The sequence below is a fragment of the Amblyomma maculatum genome, chromosome 9, assembly GCF_055883805.1.
Source record: "Amblyomma maculatum isolate TAMU_Amacu chromosome 9, ASM5588380v1, whole genome shotgun sequence".
NCBI lineage: Eukaryota > Metazoa > Arthropoda > Arachnida > Ixodida > Ixodidae > Amblyomma > Amblyomma maculatum.
In genome coordinates, this window is record NC_139352.1 from 11,797,026 (window position 1) to 11,812,964 (window position 15,939).

Consider the following 15,939-nt stretch of genomic DNA (forward strand, 5'->3'; position numbering starts at 1 on the left):
CCATCGGGTTTGTGCGAGAATGAGGGCAATAGTACTGTAGCACTAAAACAACAAGCTTTTCGTTGGCCTGGTGGCGTAGCAAACTGCTAAACACCTCTGCAAATAAAATGCGTGTAAAATGGATATTTCACCACACCATAAGAAGAGATATAAGCACCATGTGTTATAACCTTCAGTGGCCAAACCTATACTTTTCAACAAACTCTCTTATGATCATCATCGTCATCACTGCACTGCATGTTCACATTTCATTTGAAGCATATGCAAGAGCGAATTAGTCTTTTGCGAGGCTTTATTATATCTAACGGCTTAAACTGCAGCTGTGAGGGAAATAAGCAATTGACGCAACACAGTTATTGCTTTCCCAGACCGTTTCGCGAAGTTTGCTATTAAACCCAGGCACTCTGGCACAGTATAGCCGGACATCTTAACCACGGCGCCACCACGGCGGGCCCCACTTGCAGAAAACAATTTTTATTTTCAATAAGTGCACAGCAGTCGGTTCATCAACCAGCATTTATAACCCAGAGCTTCGATTTTCCAGATTAGTGTTCGAACTTCAATTGCACATTGAGACGAAAGCGATACTCAGTTGGTATAAACTACGGACCAGAATTTGTGTAAACAACCAAATTTATGCGCAGAGTTTTCAGCGTGAACCTGTTGTGACAAAGAAAGTTCTCTAATAACGCCGAAAATTTCGGTAGGTAAATCAGAAAACGTATAGTACAAACCTATGACTACAAAAAAGTAGAATTGAAAACACTACCAATCTACAAAAACTACTACAGAAATGAAAAAAAAAAAAAAACCTGGCTATATAACAAATATTCAATAATTTGTCATATTTTGGCAGATTCCGAAGTTTTTTTTACTTTTTCACTTGGATTCATTTGGTGTAAAGCAAGGATAGCCTTTATTCAAGATTAACTGCGCAGCCACGCAGCTTGTTCAGTTTATTTCTTTCCACTGGAGCAGATCGATGTCACCAAGTTGGGAGCAAGTAGTCAACTCGTTCCTGCACCGGGAAACAGAATAACACAGAAAAAATTACGAGGGACTTTAGCGACTGAAGTAGCGAAAGGTGAAACCCTAAGTACAGCGTTGTACTACGCAACTGACACTAATTAGTAATTAATTATTTACTAATTATTTAATTAGTCTTTAAGCAGGTAAATAATAATTATGTAAATATTAGTTAATGACTAAATTACTTAATTAGTAATTGGCCATTGATTGACATATAGCCATATAAGGCATGCATTCGCGCATACTGTGATGGTGCTCTGTGATTGGTCGAGACCTCTATGACGTCATCTCGCCTCGGCGAATCAGAGCCGCCGCAAAAGCGGAACACATTTTGTCCACGACAGCATGAGCATTACTGGCTTTCGCCTTAAAATACTTTCCGGAGAAGGAGAGGATTGACGACGGTGCGAGCTAACTATAGCTCGGCTTTGGAAACACCAGCACGAACGTTTAGCGCTCGGTGATTTTCCTCCTAACACATTCCGCGGTTTAGCCGGAAAATAGATCATTTGAAATGCCAAATGCACAAAATCGAACCCACCCTCTTCGCTTGTGCCTCCACAGTTGCCTCTATTCACGGCTTTTGCAGAACAGGTGATGCAAATCAAACAGCTTAAAAAGCAGGGAAACCTTTTCAAGACAGTGAACTACGAGGCAAATACTGTGAACATAACAACTGTCATAACGCTCCTAGTATAATATCAATGTTTTTCTTGAGCGATGTACATTCCATTGCTGGGTTGAAGATAAAACTGTTCTGAATAAGCGCGGTTTCATATTCTCAACATTAGTGTCTTGATATACTGGATGCCTTAAAATGCCACAGTACAAAACACGACAGAATTATGTGCACGATAGGCACAAAGAAGTTTAATATTTATTATCGAGTAATTTCCTTCTACTGCTCTCTCTACGGTTGTGTCACACATTGTGTGTTGTGGCGTTGGTTTTTACACTTGAGAATGTGCACTCAGCCTGCGCATGATTACCTCGTAATTAGCAAAAGTGAGGATTTCTTGTCCTTTAGTAAATTTACTCTGCAATGGTTACAGTATACACCGACGCTGGCGAGGTTTCGACCATGCAGCTACTCAACGGTGAATGCACTAAAGTCATATAGTGCTAAAGCTAACCCGTGTAGTTCACCTCCTGCCTATTTTGTTGGATTTCTTGTATTCGCTTGCACTCTTGTTAAAATAGATCATTTATCTCGCACATTATTCAGCCCAATGACTGCTCCGAGGTGCTACACTGCTTTTAGCTACACTGCTTTTAGAAGATACGTTGCTGAGCAACCGGCTGCGCGGCAAAGAATTTGGCAGCCAGTAAAACAATGGCATGAAAACTCATAGCGCTTTGCGTATATTGCTTCGTTGTAATTTTTCTCCTGCCATCCGCATTCATTGTAACGGGTTTCGCAGCTAATCTCTCATTTCATGCCTTGTGTGCGAGCTTACTTACCCATTCCCTGGTAAAAGAAGCACTCTGGGTTGAATGCTGCGAATGATGTCGGTGTTTTTGCACATTATCTGAGCAAGCGATGTCTTCCGTATTGTCTCCAGTTGCTCTGCAAAAGAAAACAAATACCGAGAACTCATTCCAGGAGCGTTTTTTGTAAGAGGCACACTGGAGACGTGAGTTTTTCTGCGTATATGCTCATGCTTCTCCGGAAGTGTACACATAGTTATATCCCAAGAAACTGCACTTAAAATTTCCCGCCACTACCTATATTTAAAGTCCTGGCGTTTACAACGGAGAGCACTTCGTCGGCACAACTTTAAAGACCAAGCCGGAAAAACGTCTGCTGAAGCAAGCCGCTTACTTGCCGTATCGGTGGATGGGGGAGACACCTATATTTTAAATTTTTAACCAATTCTCTCTTATCAAAAAGCACATTTCACTGAATGTAGCGTGCTAATTCTAATTAGAAATCGGTAATCTCTTTAAGCAGGCCAGATTCACGCACAGTCCACTTTAAAGGTACAGCTGGTGATCACCTCCCAAATTGTTTTCTCCAGAAAACACTTTATATAATGACCAGTCTCTCTCACATGTAGACGGTTCTATCGCAGGATCACAGAACTCTGCTGTTCAATACGTCCCAGCAGAGCGTCGAACCACAATTTTTTTTAGGTTCAGTTCAGGTTAAGGCTCATGCCTTTTGAGTACGGGTTCGGTTTCGGCTCAGGAGACCCATCCGCTCGGTTCGAACCGGTTCGACTCTGCCCGAACGGATTCAAAAGGGTTCAAAGGGGTTCAAAAAAAACTTCGCCTCTATTTTCTTTCCACCGCTTTTTTAATACTGAGTTTCTTTTGTTCCTGTATATAATAAAAGCAGAAAATTTATATAGTAGTCCGTCTATTGTTTTTGTCTTAAGATGTGACGGGCTCCACTTCGTTAGACCTCAGAAAAATGTTTAAAGAAATTGAAAGGGAAATAATGTTTTCTGCTGCGCTTTTCAGGCACACAAAATTTTGCATCAGTTGTATTTTAGAACGAAACCTCTACGACTACATGCACAATGTTTCGTCCGACTTCCGCTAAAGAATTTTGAAAGCAGATTAAGGTCAAACGAAGCACACACCAAAAGATTAACGATGTATATATCTTATGTGTGACTATATATCGCACTGCACGAGAACGCCTTTGCAGTGCGCGTTGTAGTTCAGTCGTTCAGTCGTGTCCGACTCTTCGTGACCCTATGGACCATGTCACGCCACGCTTTCCGGTCTCTCACTATCTTCAAAACATCACATAACTTCATCTGTAGCGCCTCGAGGATGCCATCTAACCATCGCGTTCACTGCCTACCCCTTCTCCGGTGACCCTCAACCTTTCCCAACATCATATCTTTCTCGACTCCTCTCTTCTCATCAGATGACCAAAGTAGCTGAGCTTTACCTTTAGAATTATACCCTCCAATGAACAGTCAGGGTTTATGGCCAACAATATCGACTGATTTGATCTTCTGGCCGTCCAAGGAACTCTCAAGAGTTTCCGCGAGCACCACAATTCGAACGAGTCAATTCTTCGGCGGTCAGCCTTCCTCACAGTCCAACTCTCGTGTACATACATCACAACTGAAAAGACCATAGCACGAGTTATACGGATCTTGGTAGGCAGACTAATGTCTCTGCTCTTTACTAGGCGGTCAAGGCTAACCATTGCTCTCTTTCCCAGAAGCAGGCGTCTCCTAATTTCATGGCTGCAGTCTCCTTCCAGTGTAATCTTGGAGCCCAAGAAGAGAAACTCTGTCACAGCTTCCACTTCTTGTCCCTTGATGCTCCAGGACTTGATAGGGTAAGACGCCATGATCTTTGTCTTTTTAATGTTCAGTTTAAGCCCGAACTTCTCACCCCCTTCTTGTATGCGCATCAGAAGTCTCTTGAGTTCCACTTCACTTTCTCCCATTAAAGTGGTATCGTCCGCATATCTGAGGTTGTTGATACGTTTTCCAGCAATCTTCACTCCAGCTGAAGACTCGTCCAGACCGGCCTTCTTCATGATGCACTCAGCATATAGGTTAAATAGGCAGAGCGACTGTATGCAGCCTTGTCTCACTCATTTCTCAATCGGAAACCAATCAGTAAGACCATGCCCAGTACTGACTTTGGCCTCTTGCCCTTCATACAGGTTCCTGAGGAGACAGATGAGATGGATTGGAACTCCCATCTCTTGGCGAGCTTGCCACAATCTGCTGTGATCTACGCAGTCAAACGCTTTCGCATAATCAATAAAGCAGAAGTAGATGGGTTTCAGGAACTCTCTTGCTTTTTCCATGATCCAGCGAAGGTTGGCAATCTGGTCTCTAGTTCCTCTGCCCTTGCGAAACCCAGCTTGCACGTCCGGAAGCTCCCGATCCACATACTGCTGCAGCCTACCTTGGAGTATTTTCAACATCACCTTGCTAGCATGCAAAATAAGCGCGATCGTGCGGTAGTTGGAACAATCTTTGGTACTGCCTTTCTTTGGGATGGGGATGTAAACTGACCTCCTCCAATTCTGTGGCCACTGCAGGGTTGTCCAAATTTGCTGCCATAATGTATACATAACGTTAACAGCGTCTTCATGGTTGAGGTTTTGAAGCAACTCAGCTGGAATGCCATCAATTCCACTAGCTTTGTTCTTAGCAAGGCTGGCTAAGGCCCATTCAACTTCTCTCTTCAGGATGGCCGTCTCGAGATCAGTAATCACAACCGTCTTATATTGGGTTTGCACATCCGGGTCCTTCTTGTACAGTTCTTCTGTGTATTCCTACTACCTCTTCTTTATCTCTGAGGCTTCAGTGAGGTCCCTGCCTCGTTTGTCCTTTATCACGCCCAGCTTAGCACAGAAGCTTCCTTTGATACCTTTGATTGTCTTATACAGAGCTCTTGTGTTCCTCAATTGGCTGTTGTCCTCAACTGTTTGGCACTGTATCTTTCTCTTTCCCCCATAATTTTTGCCATCCTCCTTTCCTCAGCTATTTGCAAAGCCTCTTCAGGTAACCAGTTTGCTTTCTTGCATTTCTTTTGCTTTGGAACTACCTTAGTAGCAACTTCTTGTATTATATCACGAACATCAGTCCACATCTCTTCAGGCTCTCTGTATTCTAGATCTAATTCTTGAAATCGATTCCTTACTTCCACAGCATATTCTGATGGAATTTGATCCAGATTACACCTGAAAGGCTTTCTAGTTTTCTGCGTTCTCCTCAATCGAAGCCTAAATTTGGCAACAAGAAGCTGGTGATCGGTGCCACAATCGGCCCCAGGCCTTGTTTTTACAAGCACTGCTTGTATAGCGCTTCTCCATCTCTGCCGGCAAAGAATATAATCAATCTGATTCCTGTACAGACAGTCCGGTGAAATCCATGTGTACAGACGCTTCTTGTGCTGTTGAAAATGAGTATTCGCTATGGTCAGGTTGTTTTCTTGACAAAACTCTACTAGCCTCTGCCCAGCTTCATTTGGCTCACCAAGACCGAACTTGCCTGTAATTCCGGATATTTCTTTACTCCCCACCTTAGCAGTCCAGTCGTTTATGAGAAAAAGGACGTCTGATGATGGAGTGCGGTCTAAAAAGCATTGCAGGTCAGCATAAAATCTCTCAACGTCAGCTTCTTCAGCACTAGTGGGTGGTGCATAGACTTGGATAACTGTTATGTTGAAAGGGTGACCTTGGATCCGAAGTGAAATCAGTCGGTCGTTTTGGGGTTGTACCCTAGCACTGCTTTGCCCATTCTTTTGTTTGCTATGAAAGCGACCCCGTTCCTTCTCCTGGATTCGTGCTTACAATAAAAGACATAATGGTCGCCGGTATTAAATTCTCCCATTCCGGTCCACTTGAGCTCGTTGATACCCAAGATAACAATGTTCAATCTCTCCATTTCTCGCTTGACGACATCCAGTTTACCTTGCGTCATATATCTTGCATTCCATGCTGCTATGTGATAAATCTCCTTGCAGCATCGGACTTTCCGTTCGCTTCCCGACACATCCAAAACTGAGCGTCCTTTTGGGTTTAGCCCAGCCGCTTCATTCGTCCTGGAGCTACTAGGAATCGCCTTTGTTCATCCCCAGTAACATGTGGGACGCCTTCCAACCTGGGGGGCTCATCTTCCGGCGTCATATCATTAATGGTATTGTGACTGGCCATAGGGTTTTCTTGCAGGAAATACTGGAGTGGGTTGCCATTACCTTCTCCAGTGAATCACATTTTGTCAGAACTCTCTGTCGTGACCTGTCTATCTCGGGTGGCCCTACACAGCAGAGCTCACGACTTCATCGAGTTTCGCAAGCCCCTCCGCCACGACAAGGCAGTGATCCATGAAGGGTGATCAAAGCACACACCAAGCAGTGATCCAAGCAGTGATCCAAGCAGTGATCCAAGCACACACCACAAGATTAACGATGTATATATGTTATGTGTGACTATATATCGCATTGCACGAGGAGGCCTTTGCAGTGCGCGTTACTATGGAGGTAAAATGCAAAGACACCCGTGTGTTGCGGCTCTAAATGTGTGAGAAAAGTCGTCTTCGCCACGTATAAAGGTTGGAGTAATTATCGTATTTGCCGTAGAACCGGATTAATTGCCTCACGCCTGTTGCCGTGACGCGATCCGACCACTGTCTTTTTGCGCGACATGGGTGTCTGCATACGCGCTATATATCTTTTTCGAGAACCACTTTGAAGCTAGACTTTTACGTTTAGTGGCATAATTTACAAGCATGATATGACATAACGGCTGCCCGCAAATATTTTATTGTGTTTATTATGTGCTTAGTAAAGGCTGTACACGTTTTAATATTTCAAAACAGAAAGAGCGAACGAAGAGGACATTGTCGAGGGTTGTTGAAGTCATCCGGGTTCGATGATAAGACAGCATACATTAGTCCAGAAAATGCTCTCTAAACATTGACTTGTGTAGATGGCACAGCAAGCGCTACTATATAGCTAGTGAATACAGTTCTGGGTGCCGCAACGTCTCCCAAATTTCAAAACACTCGAGTATTTGCTTATTCTAAGCATCTTTTCAAATGCATTGGGCAGGCTCTGTACTTCTTTAATTTTGAGATAACTGCCGCTGTCTTCAAGTCCTTGCAGGCAGTCTTCTCTTCCCATTAGGAACGCTTCAAGCTTATCTTCAGCTTTCAATCTCTTAGGGAGAGATTCTGCTGTCGCCTGCAGCGGTACTTAATCGCTGCCGGCGATCCTAAGACGCCGTTTGCATATGGTTATCAAATGCTGTTTTGCTCGACACCTTTCCTCGCTGGTCAACGTAATGTGATACCGAGAATCTCACGCCGCAGCTTGAGGTAACAGCGCGGAACACAGGACGGGAGCACAAGATTAGAGGACGACACAACGAGCGCTGACCTCTAATCTTGTGCTCCCGTCCTGTGTTCCGCGCTGTTACCTCAAGATGCATAAAGAACATGCCCAAGCTGCTATTCTAGCTCACGCCGCAGGTCACCGATTACACAATTACTACTATTCCCGCCTCTGTTTTCTTCGTTAAAGGGAAGCTGAAGCACTTTTCGAAAAAATTGAGTTTTCGGCAGCATTTAGTTGTTTTTGGTCCACTGAACAAGAACATCGCATTAAAAAATGGCTTAAATAAACGCAAACAGCAGTTTTTTAGAAGAAAACGCGCGCCAGCGCCTCAGGGCGCCGAGCGAACGCCACTGTCGCCTGTGAGTGGCCGGGACCGTCGTGACGTCATCTTCGGGTGTCCCGCGGGTCTCCGGCCTGCACCGACGGCGTTGCTGCGTAGTGCGTTGCTAGCGCGTTGCTTCAGTTGGCTGGAAGGCCTAGTCTTGAAAATTATGGATAGTGCGGGCAGTAGTGAACAGTTTGGACTCTCGCCATATATGTTCGAGCCATCAGCGGCTGCAGAAAACGGCGGAACCAACGACGCCGCGGAGTGCGCCGATGGAAAAAGTGACGCCGCGACACTTTCACGGGTTGGAAATCTCCTCTGGTACGTATGTTTTGCGTAGGTGCTTGTTTTTACATATCTTTGCGAGGTAGATGTGCAAGTGGTAATAAAGTAAATCACGTCGAAACGCTCCCAGTCGCAGGTCTCCCCGTTTGGCTTGGCCTGCTTTTGAAGGGTTTTGTCCCGACCTCCCTCGTCACCGCGCAACCCGTAGACCAGGTAACTCATTAGTTAAGTTTACACTCAATAGTGCACTTACAGCTTTCAGTACCACCGTTCTATACTGTCTTAGGTATTCACATCAGTGATGATGGATAAAGCGCTGAAATGCATTCCTTTTTTCGACACCGTAGTTGTACGGGCCGAAACGACAACACACCACATAAAGATTGTGATTGATACTACTACCAGTAATTTCACTCAGTTCCTACCTCCGCACAGCGTTCACATTTGAACCTTGCAGCTTCACACCTGGCATAGTTTAAGTTGCTAAGGGAAATAAAACAAGCAGACATCGCTAGGGACAAAACGGGGAGGAAACAAAGGGAGAAAACGCCCTGTCCTGTCTTTGTTGCTGTTATGTTGTCTCTGTTACGCTTAAACAAGTTTACAAGGGGAAATCGACTTATGAAATATATTTGTGCTATGTTCAGATACAACTTAAGTACAGGCCGCTAAATTGCTCCCCAAGGCGCCTTCCCACCATCAGCTTCGGCTTATCATTCTGAAATGTCGGTTAACCGAATTGCATCTGCTGGTGTCGCATCGCATACGGCTGCTGCTTTGCACGTGCTATGTGACTCATTTATAACGTCGTCGAACGATAAGAAAATGAAACGATTTGCGTGGAATGTTTTTAACAGAGCTGTCATTTCGTTCTTGAATCGTACATAGCTATAATTTGATCTAAATATTTAACTCAAGTTACGAATTATATGTCCTTCTTTCACTTCCTAAGAAGGCTCTCGAATGAGACAACTTTCTCCATGAGCGACGCCATTGCGCAGTGCAGCGGCCACCCCTGTTTGGGATGAAACGATAGACCCACACCATATTGGTGCTATGCATGTGGCAATGACTGTTCCTTCATTCTTTTCATCTTTTTGTAATACGCGATTTTTCAATATGGTTGTGATCTTTGTGGTGTTCAGTGATGCCTAGGAAACTAGCGAGAAGAGCGCTGGATAAGCAGCGGTAAAGGAAAAAATAACAAAGTTGCCAGCGAAAGATGGTCGGTGCCGCACCGCAGTTCGGGTCGAAACGGTTCTTCCGATCTTTTTCCGGTTCGGGTTCAGTTCCAAGATGGCCGAAAAAAAAAAAAAAAAAAAAAAAAACCCGAGGTCGGTTCGTTTCCAGTTCCGGGCGAAAATTCGGGTTTTGTTCCGGTTTCGGTTTCTGTACGACTTCATGCGTTCTAGCGAACTGGACACGTGTGAGCAGTCCAAACTGGTCTATCGCCGGCGCAATTTCTCTAATGTCCGGTAGAAGATCGCGGTCTTATGAGAACCGCTGCACTTGTGTAACTATCAAGCACCTAGATTTCTAAAACCCCTCAGCTGCGTCAGTATGAGATCAGTACTGAGTGTTTGAATACAAATACATACCTTCGTCCAACATTTTTATGCGTCGAAAGCTGTTGCAAGTGAGCATAATCTAAATTTTGAACTGATCATGCGTCTGAAAGTGGTCCTAATAGGAGTATTTTTGCATGAAAACAAATATCTTACAGGGAAAAATTTACGCAAGATTCCCTCCTTAGAGAACAGCGTCCTCTTTGCAGGATGTCTCAGTCATTTTTCTGAAATACATAAATACGAATGACGTACAAGTAGGCAGGAGAGTAGACACATTCAAGGATGCATTATGAGGGCATGGTGTGGAGTCTGCTTCCTCTCATTATGGCTCTAAGGATGGATGGAAAGTTACTAAGCTGCTGCATCATCCGCTGTGTTGGGCTCACGTTGTTAGTACATGATGACGCGAATGTTACGTCACCACTGTCTCATCTATCGCCGAGACAAAATCAGTCGACCTAACTCGGGAAAGCGTACCATCTTTTTGAAAAGTAATGGACATCCGCCGGTGAATGTGAGGAACATGCCAGGTCCCGCATAGGAGGCCGGGTGACTGGCCAAGCTTACTCGGCCAAGACTATGGCAGTCTATGGAACCAACGAGGCATCGTGCTAGTCACATTTGGAGTTTACTTACGAGGTGTGAAAGAGCCTGCTACTCCACCATGCTCGTAGAAGAACCTGTCGCCGAACTTGAGACCTCTGAACATGGGACCAATCATGCAGGCGAAGGTCGGCCCCACCATGGACGAGGGCAGCGTGCGTTCTGCGAGGCCCGCCGAGAAAAGGTCTATGTCCTTGACGTCCCTGGGCGACATGCGTGAGCACATTAGCGTTCAGGACTCTAATGATACTTGGAAGAAAGAGATGGACAGGTTGCTGAAACTAAAAAGAGAAAAACCATTTTGCAAAAAAATAACAAAAAAAGCAACATGTTCAATGTTTCTCTCCACCGTGTACGCCGCAAAAGGGGGCAGCGTTGCAATGCTGATTGCTGAGCTCTTACCCGTCGATATTTCGGTCCAAAAACTAAGAAAACCCAAACAAGCATACGTTGACGCGAGAGCGCACCTTGCAACATTAGAGGAGCAGACAAAACTTTTTAACGAACCGATATCCTTTGAGATGCTGTTATATGCGCGTGTTAGTCAAGTTTAGTTATTTTCGGCTGGTAAAGCGTTTTTGCTAAACTATGTTAAATCTGTCCACGACCAGCGCACGAAAGCATGCGCCGCCGCTGCCGTTTCTGTCCCGTTATCGCAAAACTCAAAGCGATTATAATGCGCTTCACTGCCTTCTCCGAACAAAAGCTTCCTAGCCGCCACCGTATTCATCTCGCCTCTCCCGCAGCCGCGCGCATGACTGCGACCGTCTCCCGAGACTCCAATGCTAACACGGGGGCCAGTTGGTTGATAATAATGGGGAATACTGCGCTACTTGCTAAACAGGGGACAGGTGAATGGCAACACACGAATGAAGCGCTTCATTCATGTGTTGTCCTTCACCTGTCCCCTGTCTAGCAAGTAGCGCAGTATTCCCCATCCCGAGCCTCACCTTGAATGTTTCTAGTGCTTGTCTAGCAAATGACTCGTGAGTGCTTAAACGTAAACATACACAATTTAGTATTTATTGTGTGAGCCCTAATCTTCCGCAAAATGGCGAATGCGCCCTCAGCGTGTTTGTTTACATAGTTTTTGTATACATGTACGCTGGTCGTGTAGCTGCTTGTTTTCCTTTTTCTAACACGTTTAAGCTGCATACAAGCGCAGCTGTTCAGGCCGTTAACGCATCGGGCGTCAAGTTCTCGATCTGACCGAAGCTGATCGGGCGTCCGTCCGCTGAACAGTCCCGTCGGCGTCGCGGGGTCGAAAACTTCACTCTACGGCGATAGGCGACCGTTGGTCGTGCTGGCGTCATCGCCGGTGTAATGCGACAGGTCAGCGCGTCGTTAGGCTAAGGAACCTAACCGCGCGGCCCACTTACCGTGACCATGCCTTAACTAAGCCGAAGAAAACATAACTTACTCGATATAATTTTTGTGCAGTAGCATGAATGTTCATCAAGTGCTTCTGCATGAGGGACGTCCACTGTGTCAATCATCCACGAAAGAAAGAGTCGTGTGCTTTGATATTGCAGCCTGTATTGCAGACGTCGCTTCGCCATCTATTCTCTTGTGAAATCACACGTGCATTTCAAAATGTCTGTCGTTCTCGGTGGGAGGAGTTTCCTGATTTCTATTTCTACCTTTTTTATATGCGGCCGCGCGCTAGGCACTAAAACTTTGCGATTAGAATCACACACTTGTACATTATTCAGTTCAGTTCAGTTCAGTCGTTCAGTCGTGTCCGACTCTTCGTGACCCTATGGACCATGTCACGCCACGCTTTCCGGTCTCTCACTATCTTCCTAACATCACATAACTTCATCTGCAGCGCCTCGAGGATGCCATCTAACCATCGCGCTCGCTGCCTACCCCTTCTCCGGCGACCCTGAACCTTTCCCAACATCAAATCTTTCTCCAGCGACTCCTCTCTTCTCATCAGATGACCAAAGTAGCTGAACTTTAACTTTAGAATTTGACCCTCCAATGAGCAGTAAGGGTTTACGGTCGACAATATCGACTGATTTGATCTTCTGGCCGTCCAAGGAACTCTCAAGATTCAAGTATAAAACCGCAATACATCGATGACCCCATCATCACCCTTTTAAGAGGCCCCACTTACTCGTAAAGAGAGGCGAAAATCTTCACTGCGTCCTCGGGAATGAGTTGTTTAAGGTCATCGAATGTCTCTATCTGCAATCTCGGCATGCAGTGAGTGACGTAGTCGACGTAGGCACGCAGTCCGTTGTCCCGGCCACGCTGTATGTCGAAGGCGAGGAGGTCCAAGCCAAAGGGCTGTGAGCCTCCTGCCAGCCGAAAAGCGTGTCTGGTCAGGTCGTGGGTGATGTATCTGCACGGCCACACAGAGAAATGTGTATTTTTACAATGACTGCAGTATACGTGGCTCTCCTAATAAATGAAGCGGCATGAACCTTCGGATGCTAACTCTTATTCGTTGACCTACCATCCATGTATGTTGGCAGGTCGCCATATTCAATTTTCTTGTTGAAATACATTATTTGCGTGCGCTCAATGCTAAGGGTGTAATTTAATTAGCCTCCACCCAAGAGCGGCGATGCGGCTATATAAAAAAGCCCCAAAGCTTGTACAAAATCTTCGTAATCGAAGAAACATTCGCGTTTAGTGTTTTAACTCAACTTACCGAAGTGGTGCTCGCTTCTGCATGACGTCACACCTCATATCTAGACAGCTACGTACTTTGTAGACTGGCTAACAGGAGGAAATTGACCGAAGAAAAGGGAAAGAAAATATTAATCCGGAAAAAAATATGGGACTCTGCTTAAGTCTGCTTAGAGCGCAAATGGCGAAAGCCACTTTACTGGACTGTTTTCTGTAATGCACCGTCATTCGTCTTAAACCAGCTGAAGAACGCAACACAGAAAAGAAAAGAGCACAATTAGATCAGGCTGGATTAAGTAGTGAAGTTTTATTGAAAGAAAAAAAGCAAACAAAGCCTGGCAGTAAGATGTACGTGCACGAAACCCAAAGCGGTGAAAGGGCAGAATCAACTGAAAATCATGGTCGTATTATCGAGTTATCTAAAAAAGCAAATTCCTTACTATGAAGATTCACCGATAGCTTCCACAGACGCGTCCTTAGCATCAGCGATGTAATATCAAAAAACAGCGCGGCTACTTGGGACAAACAGAGAGGAGAATAACGGACAAGCGCTGACTAACAACTGAAATTTATTCGAAAAAGGCACAGGTAATATACACTTTTTTCTCAAGAACCAGGACGCATGCGCTCCCAAACAAGCATCAGTCTAATCATGGCACTACAGGGACTGCCCTTTAAATAATGATCCGAGATATCCTGATAAAAAACTATGCACACCTCTTTTTAACAACACTAATATGTAATCTACAGGCATAAGGATCAACTAACCAGGGAGTTATCGGAAGCCTATCACATCCATAGAAAAGGGGATAGTTGCGTAAGCACGCCATCGGTGCTTCTGCATGACACTGAGATTGTATATTTGGATTGCCATGATTAGACTGATGCTTGTTTGGGAGCGCATGCGCCCTGGTTCTTGAGAAAAAAGTGTATATTACCTGTGCCTTTTTCGAATAAATTTCAGTTGTGAGTCAGCGCTTGTCCGTTATTCTCCGCTCTGTTTGTCCCAAGTAGCCGCGCTGTTTTTTGATCTTGCAATGCACCAACTAGCTCAGATTTCCGTTCTTCTGCAGCGATGTAATAAGCCTCAACAGTCTCCCGAGAAATTTGTTTACCATTTTCATAAACTATGTCGTACCGTCATTGTGATCGCCTACCATCATAATCACTAACTGCAGCGTCGTTATCAATGCTACAATAATCGTTATCAATATTACAAAATGCATCATCATTATCATAACTCTACCATCCTCCCGCTACACAAGGAGAATTAAGGGCCCGGCGTGGAGTAATGGGATGGGTTGTGGTTCGGTTCGCAGTGAAGGCAGATTGTTTTTTTTTTAAGCTTCAGTTTGTGCCTACCCTTCCTACGGAGATTTCCTGTGGCATTTCAGTCGACTCCACCCGTGAGCTAAGAAATGTTTTGGCCTTAATTATCAATACCAAGGTATAGTCCCTGTGGCTGCAGTGCTGTATATGAAGGTCGTGTGCACACAGAAGGAAATACTGAGGAAAGTACCTGTAACTTATAACTACGCGATGCACGTAGTCGTGGCAAAAGTATATACAATGAAATACGTAGTCGTCTTCATCGCTTGTTTGTTCCAAAAAATCGCAGAAAGCCTCAATTTGTTTTTTTAGATACCAGCAAACTGCTGTTCCTACATCAAATCATCAAAGTGCCTCTGAAGTTTTTTTCTTCTTTTTTTTTTCCTGCCAATCAAGAAGAAGTCGGCGCAAAAATACGGACGAAAGACAAAGAGCAGAAGGACATATAAGACAGTCAGGAGCGCTGCACACCTATCTTACAAAATACATAGCATCGCCTACGTTGACTGCACTACAGAAGTGGTATACTGCCTCCCCCTCTCATGTGGGGCATTTTTATGGCGGCTGTACTGGCCGCTGCATTAATGATCGGCTACGGGAGCATGCCAAAAATGTACAAAATAATGACTATAATGTGAATCTATTCTGACACCTTGCTTCGTTGGCAGCACATGTAGGGCAATGTTTGAGAAGGTAACAATTCTGGGCTATAGTGGTAATATTAAGGCTCCTGCTAGAGGCCGATCATATCAGAACGTTATTCGATCGTGGTGTAAGTGATACGTGTTTACATTTGCATTCTGCTGAGTGTGTTCTTTTTTAGATCGGTTTTCTCAATAACCTGCTGAATTACATCAGTTTTGCATCTGTATTCACTTTGCGCATGTTCTCCAGTCCCTTCTTATTTGCCATGTACACATCTTGGATAAACAGTTCGTAGTAAAGCACTCGTGACTGTCCTATGTGTCCTTCTTGTCTTTCGTCCGTATTTTTGCGCTGACTCCTTCGCATTATGAATCACCACCTAGCCCGGCATCTTACTCTCCTGAACTGCCAATTAGGATTTACTTAGTGGCTTATCGATGAAGGCAAATAAATATGCAGTGGCAAACACCTGCTCATCACTGCGGTTTAAGCTACAGCGCTTCGTGTCTGCCAACTAGAAGATCAGTAGGAAGGGAGAGAAGAATTTGGTAGATGTTTCGGATATTCATTTAAAAACCCCTGGAGCTCTCGCTTCTGTTTGTCCCACGTGCTCGGGATCATTAAAGAATTGCATTTCGACAGACTAGTTTGCGCTGCATCTTTAAGCACAATACATCAACCGCCAGATTTTCTGTGCGA

General features: G+C 44.8%; 1 protein-coding gene across 1 annotated transcript; it reads right to left on the reverse strand.

Moving 5' to 3' along the window:
* Window positions 1-951: 951 nt before the first annotated feature.
* Window positions 952-13,311, reverse strand: LOC146178317 (immunomodulatory peroxidase-like). Its single transcript, XM_084579671.1, has 5 exons — window positions 13,289-13,311; window positions 12,749-12,976; window positions 10,663-10,832; window positions 2,491-2,596; window positions 952-1,018 (listed from the first exon to the last, which is right to left on the reverse strand). Exons 1-5 carry the CDS (start codon window positions 13,309-13,311, stop codon window positions 952-954), a joined length of 594 nt encoding a protein of 197 aa, XP_084435797.1.
* Between the last annotated feature and the right edge of the window lie 2,628 nt (window positions 13,312-15,939).